Below are 23,419 nucleotides of genomic sequence, written 5' to 3'. Positions count from 1 at the left end.
GGCAGGTGCTTATGCCGCTGAGCTAAATCCCCAGCCCCCCAGGACCTCACTCTTGCCAGGCAGGCACTGTGCCCTGAGCTAAATCCCTGGCCCAGAAGCTGTACTTTGAGCTTTGAATTTTGATCTTTTCTTAAGCTGGCCGTGTGTGGTGTGATATTCTTGTGATACTGAGCAGTGGCAGCAAGCTGTAGCTCACTGTCAGCCTGTAGCCAAGTGAGGGTAGCAGCCGAGCCCATCCGTGCTGGGTTTCTCAGCTAGGGTATTCGTAGGGTAGGTTGGTTTAGTGCACTTTCAACTTAGTTTTAATATATGTTGGGTTTGTTGAAATGGAGCCCCATTGTAAGTCAAGGAACATCCGTAATCCTTCGTGATCTTTCTTCTTTGGTTTCTTGGTTTTCTGTCTTGGTCTTGTCTTCTGGCCTGCTTGGTATTTGCAGTCACTGTGTTTGAGAAGTAGCAGAGGTTCTGGGTGATGTCACTTTCTGGCCATCAGACGGGATAAGCAAAAGGCTGAGTCTAGCTCAGGCAAACCTGTGTCCACTGGCCATGGCTGCTAGGAAGCCTGGCTGCTAAGTTGTCTGCTTCAGCTCGTGTTCTTGGCAGCTGCTCTTGTGAGTCCTTGCTCAACCTGCACAGCTGGAAACAGGTGTGGGCCTCAGGAGAATGGTGCACAGGATTGTGCCATTGGCTTCTCTGGGATCCCTTTTGTCCCTGGGACTGTGACTGCCAGAGCCCCTGCTGCTCCTCCCTGGTACCCAGCCCCAACTCTGCCTGGCATCTAGAATACCATCCAGCGTCACCCATGGTGCTAGCCCTGTGATGGGGAGCGCCCGGCAGCAAGCCTCACCCTCTGAGCATGCTGCCCTGGGTCATGGCCCCTCCGGTCTGAGCTACCATGCTTGTTCCCCACTGTCTTCAGTCAGGTAACCTGAGGGCATTGCTCCAGCTTCTACTGTTGTGCAGAGAGCAGCATGGCACCTGCTGTTCCAGCACAGTCTGAGGCAGAAGTTTGTAGTGAGTTAGAGGAAATTAGTTTATTGCCTGTCACAAATGTTTTTCTCCGTCTGTAAAGTCTCAAGCCCTTTATTTCTTCATAAGGAAAAAATCACTTAGACATTCCCCACTCGAGTATTATTTTTTAAAAATTTTTCCACCAAAAAAATATTTTTCTCCATCACTTTGTCCAGTGCTTTTTTTCTTCAAAGTTTTGATCCCTCTGTTCTATTTTGGTATGAGAATCAAGTAGGTGTCCTGTCTTTTTCGAGGCACTCCCTGGTTGGGAACATTGTTTATTGACTAGATCCGACACTGATATGAATCTTTCGAATGTTCCTCACGCAGGCTTTGACAGTGGCCTTGGCTGGACTTTCGCTTTAGTTTGTGGGTCTGTTTTTTGCTCCAAACTGTTTTAATTCTTCTCGTGGCCTGGCGACCACTCTTGCCGCCCTCTGACCTGCCGCTCACTGAGGCTTTTTAATTCTGATCCTTCCTCTTTGCGCTTACTGGTATATTTAAGACATTCATTTGCATCCCTACTTTTTGCTCTTATATTTTTGAATGTTCTTATTTGGTTTATTTTCCTTATGAATGTTTGAATCAGGTGACAGAACTCTAAGAAAAACATGTTCTGCTTTTTGTTTTAGTTGAAGTTCATGGAAGCTGTAGGTAAATTTAGGAAAACACTCTGTCTTTGGACCCTGACTAACGTACAGTGTACATTTGCGAGCTTCCCACTTGTCCAGCTGGGCATGGCCTTCCTCGCGCTCTCCTAGGCCTCCTGCTTCCCTGCCCTGCTGCGTGTCTCCTGAAGCTGGTGGGCTGGGACCTCCTCTGTTGGCTTTTCTAAGCAGTTGTGTGTAGGGAAGCTGTGGATTTTTATACTTTAATTTTTTACCTGTTAACCTTACCGAACTCTCCCTTACTGAACCTCTTGGTTCTTCACCTGCGACAAATAATAAATTCAGTTACTCTTTCCCATCAGAATAGCACTTCTTTTCCAGGTGACTTTGTGTGTCTGCTGCCCAGGGTCAAGGTGTGAGAGAGGAGCTCAGGGTCTCCCTGACCCAACTGGAATGATGTTAGCTTTAGCTTTTGCTCTTAAGCCTGAGGCTGGCTCTTGGCTTGATGTGTAGGAACAAGTGTGCAAAGTCACAGCTTTGTGTGCACTTGGCTGTGAGCATATGCTGCATCATGTCAAAGACCTACCCAGGCCTGTTTCACTATGTTTCTTTTTCTTTCTTTTTTCTTTTTTTTTTTTTTTTTTTTTTTTTTTTTTTTTTTTTTTTTTTTTTTTTTTGATACAGGGTCTCACTCTGTCATTCAGGCTGGTCTTAAACTCACTCGGTAGCCCAGCTGACCTCGAACTCATGGCAATGCTCTTGCCTCAGCCTCCTGAGTACAGAGATTATAGGTTTGTGCCACAGCGCCTAGCTTTTCACGATTTCTTAAAGCCTAGAGCATGTGTTATATTGTCTGAGTTACTTTTTTGTTGTTGTTTTGTTTCTTTTTTGAGACAGGGTCTTGTTATATATTCCAGGCTGACCTCTAACTCATGGAGGTCCTCTTGTCTCAGTCGCTTGAGTGTTGGGGTTGTACTCATGCACCCTCATGCTGGCTTGAACTATTCTTTGACCATGCTGGGGAGATGTTGCAGTTCTCCCTCTGGATTAGTACACCCTAATCTGGGACGGCTTTCAGAGCCGCTGACCTGGGTGTGCTCCAGCTTACGAGTTAGGAGGGATGCACTCCTGAAGAGAGGCTGGGGCTGGGACCCAGTGGCCAGGCCCTGTCCTATGAACTCTGCTGCTTCCATAGATGGGACAGGTCCAGAGTCAGTGCTTGTTCTCAGCTTGTTCCCTAGTTGGGGACCCCATGAAGAGCCATGTGTTGGCAGGGCTTGTGTGTGGCACTGACTGGTGGGCGTTCGAAGGAGGGTGCCTGAGGCTGTCCCAGAAGGTAATTAATGAAGATGGTCCCACTGAAGCAACAGAAGCCCTGTCTCAGTTTTGGTCCCTCTCTAATCCTGAGTGAGGCTGGTCTGGATCTGCCATGTGGAGTTGGTGATGTCCGAAAGCCAGCAGGGGACACTGGAGCCTGACCAGGATATGCTTTTAGAAGAAAGAGACTCCAGGGGCAAGGAAGGCCAGCCTGGGGGAGTGGAGGGGCACTGCTGGGGGTGGGGGCGGGAAGTGCCTGCTCTTGGAAAGATGTGGGTGATCACCACCATCTTAATGTAGAGGGCATCGGGCCTCCACACGCAGCCAAAGTGAGGCTGGCTGGGTGTGGCTGTGGGACCTGTCTGAGGCACAGGCTGCAGGGTGGCTAGAACCAGTCCCTAGGTATTCGTTGGTCCCTGGAAGCACAGCATGTGGGCTCGTGTGCAAGCGAGCATTTTCTTTTTAAGCCGAGGTTTGTCTCTGTTCTGAGTCCCCAGTGGTCTGAGGGGAGGGTTGCCCAGCAGCCTCGAGGACTGTGGCTCCCAGTCAAGGCCTAGATTTGCCGAGCCTGAAAATTTAAGTTTGAGCCATGCAGGACAGATTTGTGCGTATTCCCTGTTGGCCTGTGGCCAGGGACCTCTGAGGTAGATGTCTGACATATGCAGGATCTCACCTGTTGACCCGGTACCCAGTTTCAGAAGCAGTTCTTCCACCACCAGGAAACCACCCGGTGGTGGCGCTAGTGAGCTGGCTGGGGCTTGCCCTTGGCCTGAGGCTGTGCTCTGGCCAGCGCCCCTCCCAGGCTCCCCAGCTGCAAGGGATTTGTCCACCCTGGCTGACTGGTTCTGGAGCACAGAGCTGGGCTCCTATCCTTATGGAGGCCTCAAGGGAACTGGGATTGCTTCTTCGTACACAGTTGGCAACGGTACCCTCATACACCAGTGCACAGGAGAATCTGCCACCCTGAAGACTGCATCGTAAGGCGGAGTATACAGCCGGAGGGTCAGGACCTTGGAAACAGCAGGCCCAGTGGCAGTCTCAATTTAGGGCAGGCATGAGGGCAGAGTAGGGGTTCCAGTGACCTTCAAGACCCTCCCAGGCCTGCATCCTTTGCCAGTTTCTGTGCCGCCTGGGCCTGGGTCAGCCCCTGATAGCTGTTGATTACGCTGGCCTCTCTGCAAGGCGCTGATGGCCTCAGAACACTGGAATTTCCTCCTTGATTGTTCTAAGAATACCCTGCCCCCCATCAGACACTGTCATTGCTCAAGTTAAGAAGAATGTAATATGCTGATCTTCAGCCGCACAGCTGAGGCTGGGTCCTGAGAATGTTTAAAAGAATAATTTAGGGCAGAGAAGAGACCAGGAGCTCCTGACCTGAGCACTGAGTTTCACAGTGCATATAGGTTCTGGCCTGTAGGGATTTGATCATATTTACCTTTCGGAGCCCCACTGTCTCCTGATATGCAGGCCAGCCATGTCTACTGCCAGAGGGGTCTGTGGTCTCCCAAGAGCCCTGTAGATCTCTCAGGCAACCTGGAATGTTTGTGGGTGCTGGAGCCAGCTCAGGATGTGTGGTGGCAGGATGCAGATGAACTTTTCCTTGTGGTAGTTTTGCTCCAAGTGGCCACTGTCCACTTCAGAGACCATAGGTGTCTCTGTCCTGTGGAAATCATTTTGTGTAATTGCATTGGGCCTGGGAAGTCTCACCAGTTCTTCTAAGCTGATTTGTTTAAAGAGTCAACATACCTTTCTGAAAAGAACTAGGAATTCTGGCTCTGAGACCTCTGGGCAGTGGGCCAGTGAGAGTCTCCCAGGCTGGGCAGGAATACCACCCTCCAGGCCTCGTCACAAAACTGGAACACAGAGGTAGCAGCCCTGGGCTGAGACACAGAGCTCGTGGGCGAGGCTTGGCCCAGCAGGTGCATGCCTTAAAGTAGCCCAGGCTGCAGCAGGACACTTACACAGTGAGGTATCTGTGAAACTGCAGGCTTTGATCCTTCCAAAGGCAGGAGAGGCCCCTCAGAAGTCGGTAGAGCCTCAAGTACAGCTTGTGGGAACACTGACAGGCACCCCACCACAGCGGAGAGGCACCAGGCCTGTCTGTCCTCAGTGATTCAGCACAGCCTTCCCTCACCATCTCTGAATGTGCCCAGCTTTTGCTGGGCGCTGGGTGTGGCTGAGGTTTGGGGAAGGAACATCCTGTGTCCTCTGTACAGGGCCTACTCTGGGGATCAGGGCACACACAGCTTGATATGTACCGTGGGCACCCCCAAGTTGGATGGTTGCACTGGGATCCTTATTCCTCTTGCTATGTAGTCCAGAGACCTGGCCCTTTTTCGGGAAGCTGGGTCAGGGATTGGGTCTCTGTAGCCTTCATACATGCAGTACCTATGTTCTCCCTAGCTCCTCTTCACCTGCAGCTTCCCAGAGACACAGCCCTTCTGCCTCTACTCTGTCCCCACGCCCTACCCTGACCCTGCCATCTCTGCTGATTTGGCTCCAGCAGGCTTGACTGAGGTTCTGGCTGAGGGAGGGAAAGACACAGGCATGCATAGCACTCTGATGGGCCAGGGGACAGTGACAGTCTGGGCTTCAGTACAGCTCCTCAGTGCCATCAGCAGGCGCGCTGTCAGGCGCACTGTCTGCGGCATGCCACCCCCCTCAGGCCAGCTGGACGCCTGCCTGTGCTTCCTGCCATTGCCCTGCTCCAGCTCCACTCCCCTCGCTGTACGCTCAGATCCATGCAGGGAAAGTTCTCGCTGCTGTGACTGCACCTTCTGGGTCTCTGTCTGGTCCAGGTGGTGCTCTGGGTTGGCCTGGGCGTGCTGGTGGTCAGTACACTCACCACCCTATCTGCGAGTGAAGAGGCTCCCGTGGACTTGGCAAAGGAGGCTCCCAGTGGTCGCCGAGGGGAGGCTGAGGGCATGGCAAAAGCGGAGGTGGCCCGGCTCTCAGGTAGGCACGTGGCCCCAGATCCATCCCTGAGCAAGTGTCCACATGTCCCCTAGGGCCATGGGTTGTAGGTGATGTTTTCTGGGTTGCCTGTTGGCTCTGCACCAAGCCTGGCATTCCTCTGCCCATAGCCTCCCTCCGTTGGGTGATGGAGCTGGGGGTGGGCTGAGCCCTACTGCCCCGCCCATTAAAGCACACATCCCATGGTGACTAGCTAGTGGCATCCACCTGTGGGCAGGGGACAGTGTCACACTGGCTGTGTGCAGACATGTATGTAAGTTGTTGCTCATGTTTGTTTTTTGTTCTGAGGATATAAATTTCTTGCTAGTTTTCTCCTTGACAGAGTCAACCATGAGCTTCCTGTTTCGTGTTACTTATTGTGTGCCAGTCCCATTGAGAGAAGCACAGCTCACACTCCCTCATGCAGAAAGCATCCTGGTGCTTGGTCCACACATCCAGACCTGTCCCTTCCTGGTGGCTCTGAGTGGCAGCAGTGTGGTTGCCAGTGGTGGATGATAGTTTCTGTGACTCACAGAGGTACAGCCGCATGTGGCTGGGTCCCTGGTACAGCGAGGCTTTGAATTCAAATCCACCAGGTGCCCATCTGGCCTGTGACTCTGGGTGGGCCTTTCGGGGAGCAGTGCCATCCTTGCTGGCAATTTTCAGGTTGCCATGGAGCTGTTGGCTCTGACACCTGCTCAAGAGAAACCTCCTGGGGTGGACAGAAATAGCAGTCTCTTGAAGGGAGCCCCAGTGAGCACCCTTGCTGGCCGTGCCTGACCTCTTGCGGGCTCTGCCCCAGCACAGGGACCGTAAGCTTCTGGCTGGCTGTGACCAGAGTTTGACAAGCCTCACCAGCATTGTTCTGCATGCAGACTGCTCTGGGTGGTTCTCCCAGGGCCTTTCCCTCTGGATGGCGCTTGGATTGGCTGCCGATGTTTCCTGTGCTGCCCTGGGTTGATGAAGAAAGTCCTCCTGTCCTGGTTCCTTGTGGTCACCAGACTAAGAAGCAGGCTGGGCTTTCAGGGCAGGCCCTGAGGCAACTCAGGTCCCTGGAGAAACAAAGCTGAGGTCACTTGTGCTGTCCTGCAGCAGATCCAGCCTGATGGAGTGGGGGCATTGGGTGCTGCTGCCCTTTCCACCTGGTGGCCTGGCTCAGTCCTGGGGAGGACCAGTCTGGTGCTGCTTCTGGGCCACCTGGCAGAGCAGGTGTGGATGCTGGGCTGCTGCAGAAGGAAGAGAGGACTCAGGGTGGGGAGGGGGTGGCATCCTGGGAGCCAGGAGCTAAATCCTAGGGCCATAGGGCCCCACCTGGAGCACTTTGGGACCACCTGCACAGCAGCAGGTGCCACCTGGTTCTCATCTCTGCAGGCTGCAGGCAGGCCTGGCAGTGAGTTTCTTGGTCGTTCAGCACTATGGTCCTAGCTGTGGCAGCAGCTGCATCCTGTCACCATGGCTTGCGCAGGCTGCCTGCTCACCTGGTGCTCTCAAGGCCACATCTGGTTTCCATTTCTTTGGTGAGGCTGTAACAGCATGCACCCCCCTCAGAACCACACGCCGGCAAGGCTCGCTGCTTCCAGCCGCTGCCTCTTAGGTGAAAGCTGAGGACTGCATGCTGTGCCGACTTGGGAGTGCCTTTCCTGGCTGTTTGATGTTGTGCAGACCACAGACAGAACCTGCCTGCGTGGCCATCACGGAGTCCTGTTGTCCTGTTTTGCATGATTGGCAAGTGCCACTAGGCCCCATGCATGGGCTTGTGGGCCTGTGGCAAGCATGGCCAAGTCCCTGGGAAAGCTCACGAAGACAGCTGCCCATTTAAAAAGACTAATTAGGTCATTCATCTCCACACCTGATAGCACCCCAGGGGTCTCTGGATGGATTTGGATTTTGTGGTATTCCAGCTTTTGCTGCATTCCTTGTCTTCCCCCACTCCAACACTGAGGCAGTGCAGCCTGACCCCACTCTGGCCCCCTGCAGCCCATCCCAGCTGTGCTGGACAGTGGACCAGGACATCAGCAATAGGATAGAGGTTGGACCTACTGAGCAAGCAGTGTGGCTGCATGCGTGAGCACTGGTGCAGAGGTGAAGCGGGCCCTCGTGGCTCAACAAGACCGTGTCTCAAAATAAAAAATAAAAAAGGGCTGGAGATGTAGCTCAGTAGAGAAGTTCCTAGAACTGCCAAAAAAAGAACAAGCAAGCAAAAGCAACCTGCTCAGCGGGGCTCAAGGGATCAGGCTGCCCCATGGGTGGGGAGAGCAGTGTGTGGCGTGGCCCTGGGACCAAGAGCTGTGAGCCCTTGCTGCCATAAGACAGAGGACGTTGTGGGCAGCAGTGGAGGCCAAGGCAGGTAGCAGGAGGGGGCAGAGATGGAAAAGCAGAGGTAGCCAGCAGCTGGAGGCACAGGGCACTGGGGCACAGCATGTGTCACTGATGCCCTCCCATTGCAAAAGATGAGGCCTGGCAGCTGAGTGCAGAAGACCAAGTTTTTGAAGCAAGCACTTACTAACCCTTTTCCTCATGGCAGAAACCAGATACATGTGAAAGGCACCTAACATCAGGGATGGTTTCTAGAAAAACCATCAAAGTAGTTTCTCCTGCTTCCTGGGCAGTGAGCTCTGGGGCTCCAAGCCCCTGAATCTGGCGCTCTCCTCACTGCTGGTAGGAGCTTGTCCGTGAGATGCAGGGATCATGTTCCAACGTCACTGCTGTTGGGGCTGGTGGAGGAAGGTGACCCTTCCCATCTTTACTGATCATAAGAAACGGTGGTAGCAGGTGGTACCAGTGACCTGCGAGCTGTCCTGGAGTTGGGGCCCACCTGCCCCCCAGCCTTCCTGCCTGTCCTTGAGAGGAGAGGCTGGCTCCAGCATAGCGGTCATGGCCACAGTGAATGTTGCTCCTTTCCCTTGAGGAATAGATATGCTACCCCAAAAGTGTCTGACTCCAGACCTCCACAACCTATGGGATTCTGCCCCTGCCGGTCCCGGGAGATGAGGGCAGGCATGGTACCAGGTCAGCATTCCTGCATGTGGAGAGAGCTGCGAACCTGTGCGGTCACTCCAGCAGCGAGGAGAATGTGAAAATAAATGTGAGATTTTCCCGGTTCTGCTGGCAGGCCATGGTTTCCAGTGACCAGAGGTGACAGTTTCGAGGCTGCACGAGAGACCAGGGTAGCAGGGATGCTCTCCATCCCCTTGAGCAGAGTCCTTCAGTAGAGGAACGGTGGGCTCTCATAGCTGGGCACCTGCCCTGTCTCTCATTCCTCAAGTCCTGTCTGCACTCTCTGAGGAGCTCTTGGCTGTGACCTTGTGGGTTGGTGCACTCTGGTGGCCTTAGGATGAAAGCAGTCAGAGCACAGGGGTCTTCTTAGCCACTGATTTTGAAGTTTTATGTTAATTTTCTGCAGCCAGGAGGCCCTGCCAGCCAGCAGTCCCTGGCTGATTCCGTGAAAGGCTGGTTCCGTTCTGGAAAAGGCCACGTCTGCTGCCCGCCAGTAGCCGCAAGGTGCTAGGCCGAGGCGGCTGCTGGAAGGTGTGAGCCAAGAGGCCTTTGCAGCCTTTCAGGCCATGCCTGGGAGTCCAGCAGCCCTCCTTGGAGGACTTCCAAGGAGGGACTTCACCCCCTGTATCTGTCCTGTGCAGGAAGTGGGCTGAGTCCTAACAACCAGGGAACGGCAGGCACTCCCTGCCCAGTACATGATGGGTTTGTTTCCTGCTGAGGCCACTGCCAGAGGCAGCTCTGTCCTGGGGGGGGGGGGTTCACCTCTCCGCTCTGCGGGGGCTGGAAGACCCTCTGGATTGATGGCCACTTTTTACTTACACACAGTACTATCTGTCAGAAATGTAACTGAGTGATGGACACTTGTGCAGCGACACCAGTGAGTTGGCCACACTGTGGAGCCCAAGCTGCCCTCTGTGGCCCTCTTGTCTCCCAGTGAGGAGGCGCTGTCCTCCAGTTTGCCTCAGAGTCTTGGCTCCCCAAAAACAAAGCATAGCCTCATCCACACATGGTTCTGCCTCCCTAGACTAGGATGCCAGATCAGGTGCCCGAGGCTGGCATCAGGCCCGTCTTTGGTCCCCAGCAGGGCTATGTGTGACTCCTCTCCACCTGGCTTCCCCAGTGGTTGGCCACAGTGACCTCTTTAAGCTCCCCCATATTTCTTCTCCCCTTCCAGGATGACTTGAGTTCAGGGAGGGGATCCAAAGCTGGCTTTTGGCCTCTGGGATGAAATGAGTTGTTTTTCTCCCCGGTTAGTTCTTTAGGTTCTGTTCAGTTTGCCCGGCATACAGGAAGCGCTGTCCTTAAATGGAGAACCAGTGCTGCACGGCTCCCACGGCCCGCAGGGCTTTCCTTCTGTTCTGGTCCTTTTTGTGTGAATTCCCCCATCAGCAGTAAGAAGCTGCCAGTGTGCAAATGCACACTGTTAACGTTATTTCCCTTACAGCCACTCTCATCCACAGCCTTTCCAGGAGGAAAGTTCAGGCTGGGGGCCCTTGCAAAGAAGCCTATTGGGAGATGCAAGTCTGCAGTGGGCTTGTGCTGCCCCCTGGTGGCCACAGCTGAGTATTACATTCTGTGACCTGTGCCTAGTTAAATATAAACTGCATTTTGACATTTTTGTTATGACTACACATGAAATATGACAGTCTTCTGTTTAGCTGCTAATAACTGAGCAGGACTGGTGAGGCTGTTCCATTTGGAGAAATATGACCACAACCCAGGGGAACGCTAGTCCCTGCTGTTACTGATGGGGAGGCTGTGGGGAAGGGTGGGCAGCTGGTGTGCCTTGCTTCCAGCCCAGGACCCTGTTGTGGATGTGGCAGAGGATGGCCGGGAGAAGCCAAAGCTGCTGGAGGAGAAGGAGGAGCTGGAGCCGGCCCAGATTAAGGGCCCTGTGGATGTGCCTGGTGCGGAAGAGGCCGCGGAGAAGCAGGAGGCCGCGCAGCTCGATCGCCCTGCCCAAGGTGGGTGGCGCTGGGGGCTGAAGGGCAGAGAGAAGATTTCAGAGCCTGCAGAGACGCTCAGGGCTGCATGCCTTCCATCTTCCCATCTCCCGTGGCCAAAGCCACTGAGCACTGTGCCTCTTGTGACTCCAGACATAGCGCGCCCACCCTCAGGCAGGTGAACTTGGACTCCGTGGACAGTGGTGCTTGCTGGCCCATGTCACGGTGTCGGGGACCAGAATGCAGGTTTCCTAGGAAGGGAAAGTGGGGATCCTCCTCCTCAGCCTGACCCCACAACTGTCCTCATCCCCTTCCAGGTGTCGCTGTCCTTCTGGGCGAGGCCCACCGCCACGAGCCTCCTGTTCCTCATGACAGGGTGGTGGTGGATGAGGGTCAAGACCGAGAAGGACCAGAAGAGAACAAGCTGCCTTCCAGACACATGGATGGCGGGGCTCCTGGGGGCAAGGGACAGATGGCGCCACCTCCACCCAAGTTGGAGAGAGAGAAGGGACCTGAGAGGGGAGAGGCTGGAAAGAGCCCTGAACAGGCCCAGTCCCTAGGGGATGTGGGGGTTCTTCCTAAAGACCACCAGCAGGTCCCTGAGGCAAATGGTCAGCCTGCTGTCCTGGCCAGGAAGGAGGACCCTGGACCAGGTCTTGATCCAGGGCCCAGGGTAGCCCTTTCTGCAGAGGAGAAGGCCAGGGCAGCAGGGGAAGGGGAGGAGGCCGCGCATCGAGCTGCAGGGGACGCCAGGAACGTTGTCGTCGAGAGCAACCCTGGTGGGTGTCAGCCTGGGGCTCCCCGCGGGAGACCCCTCTACCTGCAGAGTGTTGGGCTGGGCGGGTGGGGGGTAGTTGGTTCTTCTCCCGCCCCATCCCTTTCCCACCCAGGAGGTCAGCATGTGCATATAGCAGCCTCCTCTGCAGCTGGTAGGGAAGCTGAGTCTGGTGGCCTGACAGCTACTCTAATATCCGTCATGCAGTGTTTGCCAGACCACTAAGTGTCAGGTGCCACACTGTGCTCGTGTGTCTGGGCGCACACGGGATGGCGCGGGAGCGCTTGACAGGTAACACATTGTTAAGTGCCATCTAAGAGCTGGGTAGGACAGGACTTGCATTTTAATTGGCGAAGGTAGTTAACATTGGCTCACTACCACAGCCTATGAGATTGTTAAATATTTTTTTATTACTTCCTTGGTAATCGTCAGGTTGAATACAAACTACTGTGGGGGAAGGGTGGCAACAGTCATTTTAGGAAACAGCTGCTGCCTCCCTTGCCCCGCCCCCTCCTGTCGTTTTGCGAAGCCTGAGTCCCGCTCACTGCCCGTGTGCAGGTGGGAAGGTGCCCCTTCCGGCGCAGAGGCTGCCTCCCGGGGCTGCGCTGCCACGGGAGCAACGGGATGCAGAGCAGGCAGCGGAGCAGCCAGGAGGAGACCAGATGGGCAGCAAGCTGGAGGGTGAGGCCTGGCCCCTGGGCAGGGCGGGGCGGGGCGGGCCAGCTCCCAGCTTCTGCTCCTCTCAGCTTCTGTCCTCGGGAGAGCATCTTCAGGGACTCCCCTCTGCTGCCGCCAGCAGCTTTCTCCCTGGTATTCCCTTAGGAACTTTTTTTTATCTCCCTTCTCAAACTCTTAAAAAGAAATGTGTTCTTTGTCATATGGCTTTTAATTAGAATTTTTATTTCATTTTAAAACCGGTATGTTAGTATTTCCAATACTGGGGGTGTTTAAAGCCAGCCAGGTGTGGGCATTAGTGCACCCAGATGTGAAGACTTTTCAGGCTGGGGCCTTGCCTTGCCTGGGGCACATCGAGGTGCTTTGACTGGAGTGGTTTTGGCTGGAGCCCCAGCCAGGGAGTCCTGCTGGGCACCTCTGCATCCAGCTCGGACCCTGTCCACAGAGGTTCATGATCTGCCACTTGTCCTGAATCTGCTGCACCTCTGTGCCCATTTGGCTTTTTGTGCGCTCTCCTTTCTTGTACTGCCCCGTCTTCCCAGGGACGTGGTAGTGGCTGTCCTGATGCCTTCTTGGTGGCCCCTCATTTTATTTTCTTTGCTGACCCCACAGGCTTGGCTGGGCCTCATCCCCATGTGTCACCATTCCCTCAGGATACAGCCACCACACTTGGGTGCTGGGGGGCCTGACCCTGCCCTGGGGTGTGGGGTGTGGGCTGCTCAGTTTCCTGGGCCACACCAGGTGTTGGTTTGGCTGCCTCCGGACCAGCCCTGCCTCGTGGTTTAGGGCTTGCCACTGTCTTAAGATGCCTGGCTTTACTCCTCTGAGTCTGCCACCAGTGGGGGCAGTGGCCTCAGGACTGCTGTCCCAGGTGTGGTGCCCAGCAGGCAGGTATGAGCAGCTGCTCCAGCTCGAAGTCCAGCCCCGAAGTCCTAGAAGGTAGATGCTAAAGGGACACGTTAGGTTTCTGGCGTTCACAAGATACCCGGAGAACTTTCCCACTCTTAGTGTTTTTGCCTCTGGTTTTGGTCTGACTATATTAATTGGTTCTAATGTCTATACTGTTACCTAAACCTGTTTGATTCTTTGATGTTTTTCTTTTGGAAAGACAGACTTTTCACAGTTTCCTATTCTGCCTTTCTTCCATATGCCTCTCTACGGGATGAACAGCTGAAATTAAAAAGATAGTAGCAGGTATGACTCCCAAGGGCTGTGTGAAGATGACACGTGCGCTTGCGGAGGTCTGCAGGTGCCAGCCAGTGCCTGGCCCGTGCCCCACCCCGGAGGCCCTGGCATCCAGCTCCTGTGCCCTCCCCCACACATGCCTCAGTTCTTCTCAGCCCTCTGTGCTTTACTGTCCTCAGAAGGCAGCTGAAGGGGTCTGCCATTAGGGAGTCAGCGATAGGGTGGGCCTGCATGTCCCTGCTGCCGTGCGCATGGCTGTGCTTGTACATCCCACACGCACCTCAGCATCCCGTCTGTGTACCTGCCACTGGGTCTAAGGACTCTGGCCCGGGCAGACTGCAACCTCCATACTGTTTCACATCTGTCCTGCGCGGCTCCCAGCTGGCCACAGCGCCTTTCATCCCCGCCCCAGATCTAGTCCTCGGAGAGGAGCAGGTGATGTAGGGGCCTCCCCTTCCGGTCCTCACACAGCGGGTTCAAGGAGGCCAGCGGCATGTGGGTGCTCTGTGCGTACTAGGTGATTACCACTCTCAGACTGCAAGGTGAGATGGCCCATGCTGAAGTGGCCAGGCCTGAGCCTGTGGGCTCAGCACCCCGAGCTCCTTGTTTGCAGGGGTGTCTGTGGGAGCACGTTTTGGCGAAGCAGCCTTTCCCATGCAGGGCTTTGGATGACCTTGGCCATCAGCAGGGAGCAGGCTGCCCTTCTTCTATACGGTCAGCTACAGCGTCCTCTCTGCTGGCCCCTCAGGGTCTGGACAGGGCCTGGGGGTGTGCGGGGGGGGGAATGCTGACCTGACCTGCTCTGGCCACCCTCAGTCTGTGCAGGGCACATGGGGCCTTCACGGTGACCTTCACCCTGACTGCCTGCCAAGCGTTCTTCTTCCAATTCGAACTCACACACCTGGCAACCCTAACCATCCCCTTCAAAGACTCTTGGCTTTATGAGAGTTGTAAAAATTGCATATGCTCTGGAAGCTTGTGACACACAAATGCTGGTGCTGGAAGACTGTGGAAAAAGCCAGCTCCCTCCACAGCTGGGCAGTCCAAGCGCTGTGTCCTCAGGGAGACACAGCTGGCATGAACCGTAGCCCTTCTCCAAACTGGTCTCCAGCTCTTTCCTCCCCTCTGGTGCCGGTGTGTGCCTCCTTTTCCAGCAGGACTTGCTGGGCTCTGGTGGGCAGTCAGGAGCCACATGTCAGCAGCTATGTGCTGGCTGCTGGCCAAGACCTTGTGCATGTCCTGGCCTTTGTGCTCTACTGAAGAGGAAGGTCAGTTTGCTAGCACATGCAAGGCCCTGCGACAACCCCCAGTACTGCAAGGAAAAAAAGAGAAAAGGTGTTTAAATTCTCATCTTGGAGGAAGTTTCCTCTTTCCCCTTCCCTTGCTTGTTTCTTTTCTTTCTTCCTTTGTCTTCTTCCTTGTTGCCCAGCTGGCAATGAACCATCTTCCTGCCTCAGCCTCCTGAGTAAATTGGGATTATAGGTACTCACTCCAGCACCCAGCTTGGGAAAAAACCTCCTTCAAGCATGAATATTCGTTTCCCAAATAGTAGCTTTATTTTCTTAATGCTTGTTTTAGAATAACTAAACTTGTGAGATGGGGGTGATCATCCAGCCCAGACAACCCTACTGGGTGTGTCAGCACATTCCCTCAAGGGGCCCTCTGGACACACGCTCTTGGCAAGTGCTGGGCAGTGTTTGAGGCTGCCAGGCCACCTGCCTGTTGGATCTACAGCAGCAAAGCAGGCAGGGCAGCCTCCGGGAGAGGTGTGGGCTGAGGCCAGACCCAGCTGTGCCCGCCCAGCAGGCTGCTTGGGCTGCCCAGGCTCTGGGGACTGGGCTGAACACTTCCCTGTGTGCTTGCACGAGCAGGCTACTGAGACAGCACTGCCAGTGTGGGAGGTCACAGGTAGGCTCCTTGCATGTGACTGGATCACATTATGCTGCCACATGGGCAGTCATGCATCCTGGCTCTGTGTGTCCCTAGCAGAAGCTGGCAGGGCAGAGATGCTGGACCACGCCGTCCTGCTGCAGGTGATCAAAGAGCAGCAGGTGCAGCAGAAGCGCCTGCTGGACCAGCAGGAGAAGCTGCTGGCTGTGATTGAGGAGCAGCACAAGGAGATCCACCAGCAGCGGCAGGAGGACGAGGAGGACAAGGCCCGGCAGGGTAGGTGGGGCTGTGGACAGAGCAGGGCAGAGCTGGTAGTAGGCCCTGGCCTAGTGAGGTGACAGGAACTAGGCCTGGTGAAGGTATCTCCAGGTGTCCCTGCAGGGTGGCTCTGAGCCTTGTGGCCTTAAGTCCTACAGTGTGAATTGAGGTTTGGATTCTTGATTCTTTTTTTTTTTTTTTTTTGGATTCTTGATTCTTAACTGCTTGCAAGTTTGTTCCATTCAGTTCCTGCCTTCACAGCTTATGTTCATTTCTGTAGCTAAACTGTGCCAACTTTGTTTGCAGGGGACATGCAGCAAGAGCCTGGGGTGGCTGTCCCCAGAGATCAGGAGGAGGCTCGAGATGCTGGGGAGGTGGTGGAGAAACCCCCTCCACAGCCCGTGGAACCCGTGTTCAGAGACCCGGGGAACCGGCCTGCTCTACCCCAAGAGCTTGGCCAGCATGCTCCAGAGGAGCCCAGGCTGCTTGTGGGAAGAGACCCAGCTGGACATCCTGACATGGAGCCCCAGGCAGCCCAGGCCAAGCTGAACAAAAACCAGAAGGGTGCTGTGCCTGAGGCAGCCAGGGCTGGGAAGCTGCTGGCCCAGGACCCGCAGCCAGTGCCCAAGCTGGACCCCACGGAGACACCTGAGAATGCAGAGAAAGGCCTTGCTGAGGGAGTCCCCAGGGAGAACCAGGATGTGTTTGGCAGAAGTTCCCAGGAAAGGAAGCAAACTGGAAAGAAAGCAGTAGCCCCTAGAGCCAGTGCTCAGAAAGAGGCTGGCAAGGCTGAGGCCGGGGCAGGCGCAGAGGCTGGGGACACCGTCATGAAATCCAGGCAGTCAGACCTAGGACCTGCTGTGGGCCCATCCGGCAGGCCGGCAGGCATGGCCCCTCAGCCCCAGGATGGACCCGGTCAGCAGGAGCCCAGGGCCAACTCCGATGGAGGCCAGGGTAGTCCCCTAGAAGCAAACCAGGAGTCCTTTAGAGGAGACCACGCACCCACTCCTCGCACACAGCCTAGAGCTGGGGAGGAGGCTGCCATCCAGGAGCCCAGGCAGAGGTCAGACCCTGAGCCAGGGCCCAGACTCACAGTCCCTGAGGCTCAGAAGCCAGACAATGCCAAGGCCAGCCGAGACCTGAAACTGCAAGCAGGCTCTGACCTTCGGAGGAGGCGGCGGGATCTTGCCCCTCACCCAGAGGGTGAGCCGGCCCCAAAGGATGGGGTCATCATTAGCTTTAACCCCCTCCCAGACATCCAAGTCAATGACCTCCGCAGTGCCCTGGACACCCAGCTACACCAGGCCCCCGGAAACGTGCTGCAGGTCATCCATAGCCGGCAGATCAAGCAGCTGCCTGGGGCTCCTGAGGAGGCCTGAGCACTCGCACAGTGCTAGCCCGGTGAGGGCCACTGTCCCATGAGCAGCCAGCCTACCTGCTCACACTCGCCAGTCCCCAGGAAGTGTATCCGAGACCCTTGAAAGTGCTATGGCATCTAGCGACCTCCCCATTGGCATTGTGTGCTGCTGTGCTGTCACTGCCCATTTTGAGGGACACTTCATCTCTGTACCCGCCGGGCCCACACAACCCCAGCAGCTCTCAGTGGAATGGCACGAGGCCCCTGCTTGTGTCCAGGAAAGCTGGGTCACTGCCTGCTGTGACCCATGTGACCTTCGACACCACCTGGACTGGGCTGCCTCAGGGCTCTAAGAACCGCTATGCCCCAGAACAGTCCTGATGCTGCCGGGCTCCCAGAAGCACAAGAAAGCCCTGTGGGCACCGTGCCTTCCCCAGGCCTTGGCGTTGGAGAGGTGCAGAAAGGGAGTTCTCGGCTTGCAGGCTTCCGTCACCTGCACGCACTCTGGCGTCTGCTCTTTGAAAAATAAAAGAAAAACTTAATGTGTGGTGAGTCGAGTTGGTGATGAGTTCATTCCAGGAGGAAAACATTTGGGATTCTGGATGGTAGCAGTGAGAGACACAGGGCAGGGCCCCACCCAGACTTCATGGGATTTGTGAACCAGGCGATCTTGGCACCAGGAGGACCCACCAGGAAGCCTGGTGCTTGGGCGTGGCCCGCCCTGCCCTGTGATGAACAGGCCTCACACATCTTGCCAGCTGTGAAGTTGCAGCAACTTTTTTTAAAAATTTTTTTGAGGCAGGGCCTCATTGTGTAGTCCAGGCTGGCTTTGAACTCTCGGTGCTCCTCCTGCCTCAGCCTCCCAGGTGCTGCGATTATAGGTGGCACCACACACCTGCTGTAGCAGTGACTCCGACTCAGGCACTGTTTCTGCCCTGCGTGGGCTCGAGGCCAGAGCCAGGGCCACCCTCAGGCCAGCGTCCCTTTTCCATGCTGGTCAGCACAGCCTGGGCCTCGCTTTAGAAGAGCATAGAGATGCTGTCTCCTCACAGCTAGGGAGGGCTCAAGAAGGCAAGGGCGCAAGAGCTTGGCTTGTGCCTCATCCTGCCACCAGGGCCGTGGGAGGACCATGTTTGTGAATGCTTCCGGGAGCCCTGGCCCATACCGGCACGTTCTCCCTGGAGCTGACAGAACCATTTCTTGAGTTTCCTCATAATTTCCTCAAACACGTTACTTGGTACCCTGCAGGCTGGACAGTGCCTGGAAGGAGTGGGGACACTCATCGGCCGAGTTGTTCCTGTTGGGCCGCAGGGCCTAGGCAGGGGCCAGGCCTCTGCTCACAGGAGGGGTTACCCGGCAGCGGGGACTGGGTTCCAGGTCTTTTTTTTTTTTTAATACTGGGGATTGAACCAAGGGCCTTTGTATTAAGCTATGAAACTGCAATTTTAAAAAAATTTAGGGGCTGGGGATATAGCTGTGGCATAAGCACCTACCTTGCAAGCAGGCGGTCATGAGTTCAATCCTCTGTATTGATTTAAAAAAAAATAGAGACTCTCACCAAAGTTGCCCAGGCTGGGCTCAAACTTGTGATTCTCGTGCCTCTGCTTCCAGACTGCTGGGATTATAGGCCTGTGCTGCCATGCCTTGCCGCGTTCTTTGCATTGACTGAAGGTGCGTCCACCAGAGGGACTGTGCCCCGTGTGGGGTCTTGCTCTGGTTGATGCTGCTGAATCCAGATCCAGGTTCAGTTTCCTCTCGGACATCCTCCTACCTGCTTCCTGTTCTCCAGGTATCCTGTGACTGGAGCAGGCAGCGGGCAGAGACACAAGTGGCCCTGCCTGTGCCCTGCCCTGGCCACCCCTCAGCACTCCTCTCCTTCCCCTGCCAGCCTCTCTGCCCCTTGCAGCAGCAGACCTGTGGGGAGGAAGGACATCTCCCCAAAAATCTGAGGTGTCTGGGCAGGGAGCCCCTTCTGTGCAGCAGCTGTTGCTGCTGTCACAGACACAGGGCCAGGTGTACCCTACTACAGCACCCCCCTCCCCAGGGCGACTGCCTCCAAGCTGCTACTGCAGCAGCACGGGCTCCACGGGGCTTTGCATGGCTCGGCTCGAGGGACCATGAGGGGTCAGGGGCAGTGCCTCCAGGAACTTGAGGTCTTATCCAGGAGCCAACATTACAGCAGCTGTGGTCAAATGTGGTCGATCTGAGCGTCCGGCCATGGGCCTTTGAGGGGTGCATAGCCTTGCCCTGTGAGGCCCATAGTGCTGTGGTGTTAATAGTCTGTGCCTGGATCCCCAATCCCCCAAACAGATGCATGGCGACGGCCCAAAGAAATCTTTAGGGCTGCAGGAGGAAATCCTCTGCTGAGCTCGTAACTCTGCTAGCCACAGGTCGACTGACCCTAGCAGCCCGTATTTAATTAGAAGCAAGGAGCTGAGTGGACAATGGAGGAAACCTGAGCAGAATCTTGGGTGGGGGTTTAAGGTCCCCTCAGAGCAACAGATGATGCTAATAAGGAAAATTATCCAGAAAGTCTCCAGGGGCCTCAGCTGTGGCCTATCTTGCCCCCTGAGGCGTCTCCTCATTTTCAGTTCAGCCATTTCCCAGGCCACACCACAGCCCTACACATGTACTCAGCTTCAGACTGCTCCAGCACTGGGGGTGAGTCAGAGTACACTCTTGCTTTCTGCCAGATTAGCAGGCGTCCCGGGCCTGCGGACATGATGCGGGCTGCCTGCGCTGTGCTCCATCACACACTTCCAGCTTCCAGACCACAGAAGCAGCTGGACTGCAGCCGAGCCCTGCGCGCATACACGCACACGCACATGTGGCAGTGTGGCCATGGAAGAGCAGAAGAGCAGAAACTCTCCATTGCACGGTGACAGCCCATCCTCATTAGAGCCATGGCTGGGACTGGGGCCCAGGTGTGTGCTGAAGGTCAAAGGAGCTTAGGGAGGAAATCTAGGGTAACAGCCAACCAGAGGGGTCCAGGAAGCCAGAGAGCTAAGTTTGGAGCCCAGGCCATGTGGGCTGTGAGAAGGGGAGGCCCCGCCTGGCACCACAGGAGGCAGCACGTGCCCAGTTTGGAAGGCATCCCGAGGGACCACACCTGTGATCCCAGCACTCAGGAGGCTGAGGCAGGAGGACTGATCACCAGGAATCTGAGGCTAGCCTGGGCTCCAGTGAGACCCTGTCTCAAAACAAAAAAATAAAGTCTTTGGGAAGACACTCCAGCCAGCAACGTGGCAGGGGTTGTAGAGGGGCTCCTGCGTGTCAGGAGTGGGTACCTGTCCAGTGAGGCCTGGACCTGGGTCGCATACCAGGCCATAAGTGCTTCTGAGATGCATGGGTGGCCACTTATACCATGTGTCATACTGCTGTGGTGGCTCCAGGATGAATGGGCTCCACCCAAGGCCAGGTGAGCACATGCTGGTCTGGTATGACTATGCTCTGCCTGGCTGGTGGCCCACAACATAGCTGGTCCTGGGCCTGTGCACAAAGGCAACCCATGCCACCCTGGAGGCCACATGTGTGACAAGCTCATGGTTTGTATGAGACATGGCTCCGCTCTGGGGAAGTCAGGCCAGTCTTGGGTTTGCATTTTGATGACATGGAAGCACAGATTGCAGCCCAAAGCTGCAATGCCTGAGGCCCTGGCCCTGCTCTGGCCCTGTGGATCTGAGCAGGTGCAGGCTGCAGCTTCCACAGCCCAGAGGGAGGGCCTCAGTCATTCCGGCAGCACCCAGCAGGTGGTGCTCAGGTCTGTGGAATCCCTGCTGCCCCCCCTGGGCTGTACTGCACTGACTGTGGTACTATTGGGTTTAGCCTAAATTCTGAGGGTGGGGAGGGCCAGGACCTGTCCATCATGTACCGCAGCTCAAGGGTGGGCTTCAGGGAGGTGGCTGTCCCTGCATGGAGGGGCTGAGCATACCTCTTCACAGCTCAGGCTCGAGGCTGCAATAGTCAGAAAAGCCCTCTGAAGAGCTCTCAGTCCCTCAGGGTACAGCAGGGCTTTCACTTCTGCTATGTCCTAGACATGGACATGGTTTCACAAGATTCAGATGACATAGTTCACGGTTTGGTCTCATGGTTTCACAAGACGTAGATGATATATTTTTTAGTGAAAACGTCTTTAGATGGGGATGCTGTGGCAGAGTTCACAGCCCAGACCTGCCAGCTTTTTCAAAGCAGGGGTCCTAGGGCCCACTGTCCCTAGGTGAGGCTAGACTCCCAGGATACAGTGAACACAAAGCTGTGTGAGGTTCAATAGTCTTTACTGGAGTTTGGTTACATCTTAATCTAACTCAGATCATCCTGCACACAGTGCCAGAAAACAAATGCCTATCCTGCCCAAGGTCCATGCTGATGAGGAAAACACACAGGGACACTGCAAACTTGGCCGCTCCTACTTGTTCAGCCTGGAGCTTAGGGTCCTTCCTAAGAGCCTCCCTTCAGGCTCTTCTTGGCCTGAAAAAGAAAGCATTTTGTCTGAACTGCTTATTTCTAAGGTATTACTCAAAAATAAGAAAGCTACCACATTAAATGCCACATTCAACCAAAAACCTCACACACAACTTGGGGGCTGGTGCGTGATGGGGGACCAGGCTGGCCAGAGCTCAGGAGGTTGGGTGTCACTGCTGCACCAGACCCCATGCAGGCCCCCACATACTGCACTGGGTTGCGTGCTGTTGCCAAGCTGTTCCCAAAGCTTAAGAGATACCCATGTGGTCTGCCCAGCACACGATGCTCCCGGGCTGAAGTTGGAGTCTGAGCACAAAGCCTGTACACTCCTCAGGCAGCACTCCATGGGGAGCAGAGGCTCGTCACTGAGAGGGACTTTGGAGGGTCCCAGCTGAGCTCAGTCTGTCTAACAATGGCTACTGGCTCTCGTGACAGGAAGGTTCCACCATGTGCTGGGCAGGGGCTCCTGAGGGTCTTTATTTGATCCAGATGAGGGCATATCAGAGAGGTAGGGGTCACAGATGGCCAGATACCTGATCAGTAACTCATGCCTGGCCACAGATCAGGTGGTAAGGAGAAATCGGTGTGTATCCTCTGATCGTTCCCTGAGACATGAGGGAGCTGCTAGCCCGGAGTGAAGGCCTGTCTGTCTTTCCCCTCAGAGGGCTCAAAAGTTGGAAACCTCCTGAAAGTCAGGAAGCCAGTCAAAAGGACAAAAAGTGCTACTTCTAATGAAGAACCCTCCTCTGGGTCGCAGGTTGGGCCCACAACAACCACAAGGAAGGGATGAGTTTTCCCAGCATTCCAGAAAATGTGCGCAAAACGGAAAGAAATGTAGGAATCATGTGTTCTGCCAGTCTGCTGAGGGTAGTCCTGGGGCACCAAGAGGCTGCTTCACTTACAGACTGAAACTACCCTTCCCCAGTCCAGTTTTCGTGAGGTTCTCCCTGGAAACAGGCGGTCCACTGAATCGGGCTGCTGGAGTGGGGCCCAGTGATGCTGTAACTGAGAATCAGGCTCAGAATGACAGCCTCAAATCCTGTGGCTAAGGCTCCATCGGCAGGTGGCGCCCCCGTCCTGGGCCATCTGCTGTCCACACCCGTAATCTGCGGTGCGGCTTCGATGAGAACCTGCCATTTCTTTGTAGAGTCTCGGTACAATCTATGAACTCCCTTTCTCCTCTATGAAAGGCTGTGCCTGGCAGGTCAGGGGCCACCCGCAGGCGCCGAAGGGACCCAGCAGGGTAGAAACGAGAGGTGCCGGGGGCTCGCTCAGGGTCCAGGTCGGAGTCCTGCCCGTGGCAGCAGCGCTTGCCGCTACATCCCACCTGAGCTTCCCGGGGTTAGCGGGCTGCTCGGGCTACAGACGCTGCCCGCTGGGCCGGGGTAGGCCTTCCGCTCGGGGCCAGCGGGAAAGTAAGGCAGGCCGGGACGGCCCGCGGGAAGGGCAGGGAAGGGGCAGCGCCCACCTACCGCAGTGACAAAGCAACTCCGCAGGGCCGCGAACTCCCGTGCACAGAGGTCCTTGCTCAGGCGGCCGCCCGGGGCGGTGGAGGCCTGCACGCACTTGCCGTACGCCACGGCCTGCGAAGGGACGAGCGCGGTAACAGGAGCCTGAGGGAGCCACCGCCTCCCCCCCACCCCCGGCCACATCAGGTCTGACCGGCCCTTCCTAGCCAGCAGGCACGGCCCAGCTCTCAGGTTCTTACCTCGGCCTCGCAGGCTGCCAGATGCTCCGGGAAAGCGCGGAAACGGCTCCGCACGCGTCGCCACACCGCTCCGTTCCCTGACATGAGAGGTTCTTCCAGATACGCATGGAGGCCGCCATCTTAGGCCCATCCTCTTCCGGCGTCCCTTGCTTGACCATCCTACGCTTCCGCCCATAATCCTGCCTACTCTTTAGGATTGGCCAACATGTCCTGTTTCTAGTGCTACAATTGGTTTTTAGCCTGGTCTGTCTCTACTTCCGGACTTTGGATTGGTTCAGGCTC

General features: G+C 55.7%; 2 protein-coding genes across 14 annotated transcripts in view; one reads left to right on the top strand and one right to left on the bottom strand.

Annotated features, from left to right (window-relative positions):
• The window catches only part of Slc38a10 (solute carrier family 38 member 10), a 40,759-nt gene extending 23,249 nt beyond the window's left edge, over positions 1-17,510 (top strand). The window contains exons 11-17 of one of the 13 annotated variants that reach the window (XM_005001438.3): positions 5,735-5,891; positions 10,682-10,849; positions 11,146-11,607; positions 12,162-12,284; positions 13,449-13,472; positions 15,453-15,629; positions 15,918-17,510. In XM_005001438.3, the coding sequence (XP_005001495.1) occupies positions 5,735-5,891; positions 10,682-10,849; positions 11,146-11,607; positions 12,162-12,284; positions 13,449-13,472; positions 15,453-15,629; positions 15,918-16,990 (2,184 nt within the window). In that variant the 3' untranslated portion in view covers positions 16,991-17,510. Of the gene's footprint in view, positions 1-2,303; positions 2,928-5,734; positions 5,892-10,681; positions 10,850-11,145; positions 11,608-12,161; positions 12,285-13,448; positions 13,473-15,449; positions 15,631-15,917 lie in introns of those variants that run through there. The other 12 variants (XM_013147159.3, XM_013147160.2, XM_003464800.4 and 9 more) reach the window with 12 other exon arrangements.
• A 3,715-nt stretch (positions 17,511-21,225) lies between these two features.
• On the bottom strand, positions 21,226-23,308 carry Ndufaf8 (NADH:ubiquinone oxidoreductase complex assembly factor 8). Its single transcript, XM_003464799.5, has 3 exons — positions 23,138-23,308; positions 22,902-23,012; positions 21,226-21,435 (listed from the first exon to the last, which is right to left on the bottom strand). The coding sequence occupies exons 1-3, from the start codon at positions 23,219-23,221 to the stop codon at positions 21,406-21,408; spliced, it is 225 nt and encodes a 74-aa protein (XP_003464847.1). The 5' UTR covers positions 23,222-23,308; the 3' UTR covers positions 21,226-21,405.
• Between the last annotated feature and the right edge of the window lie 111 nt (positions 23,309-23,419).

The sequence above is a fragment of the Cavia porcellus genome, unplaced genomic scaffold (genome assembly GCF_034190915.1).
Source record: "Cavia porcellus strain 051 isolate PalLab524CR breed Dunkin Hartley unplaced genomic scaffold, mCavPor4.1 scaffold_32, whole genome shotgun sequence".
In the NCBI taxonomy this organism is placed as follows: domain Eukaryota; kingdom Metazoa; phylum Chordata; class Mammalia; order Rodentia; family Caviidae; genus Cavia; species Cavia porcellus.
The sequence above is the reverse complement of the archived record's forward strand: the minus strand, read 5'-3'. Positions and strand labels throughout refer to the sequence as shown.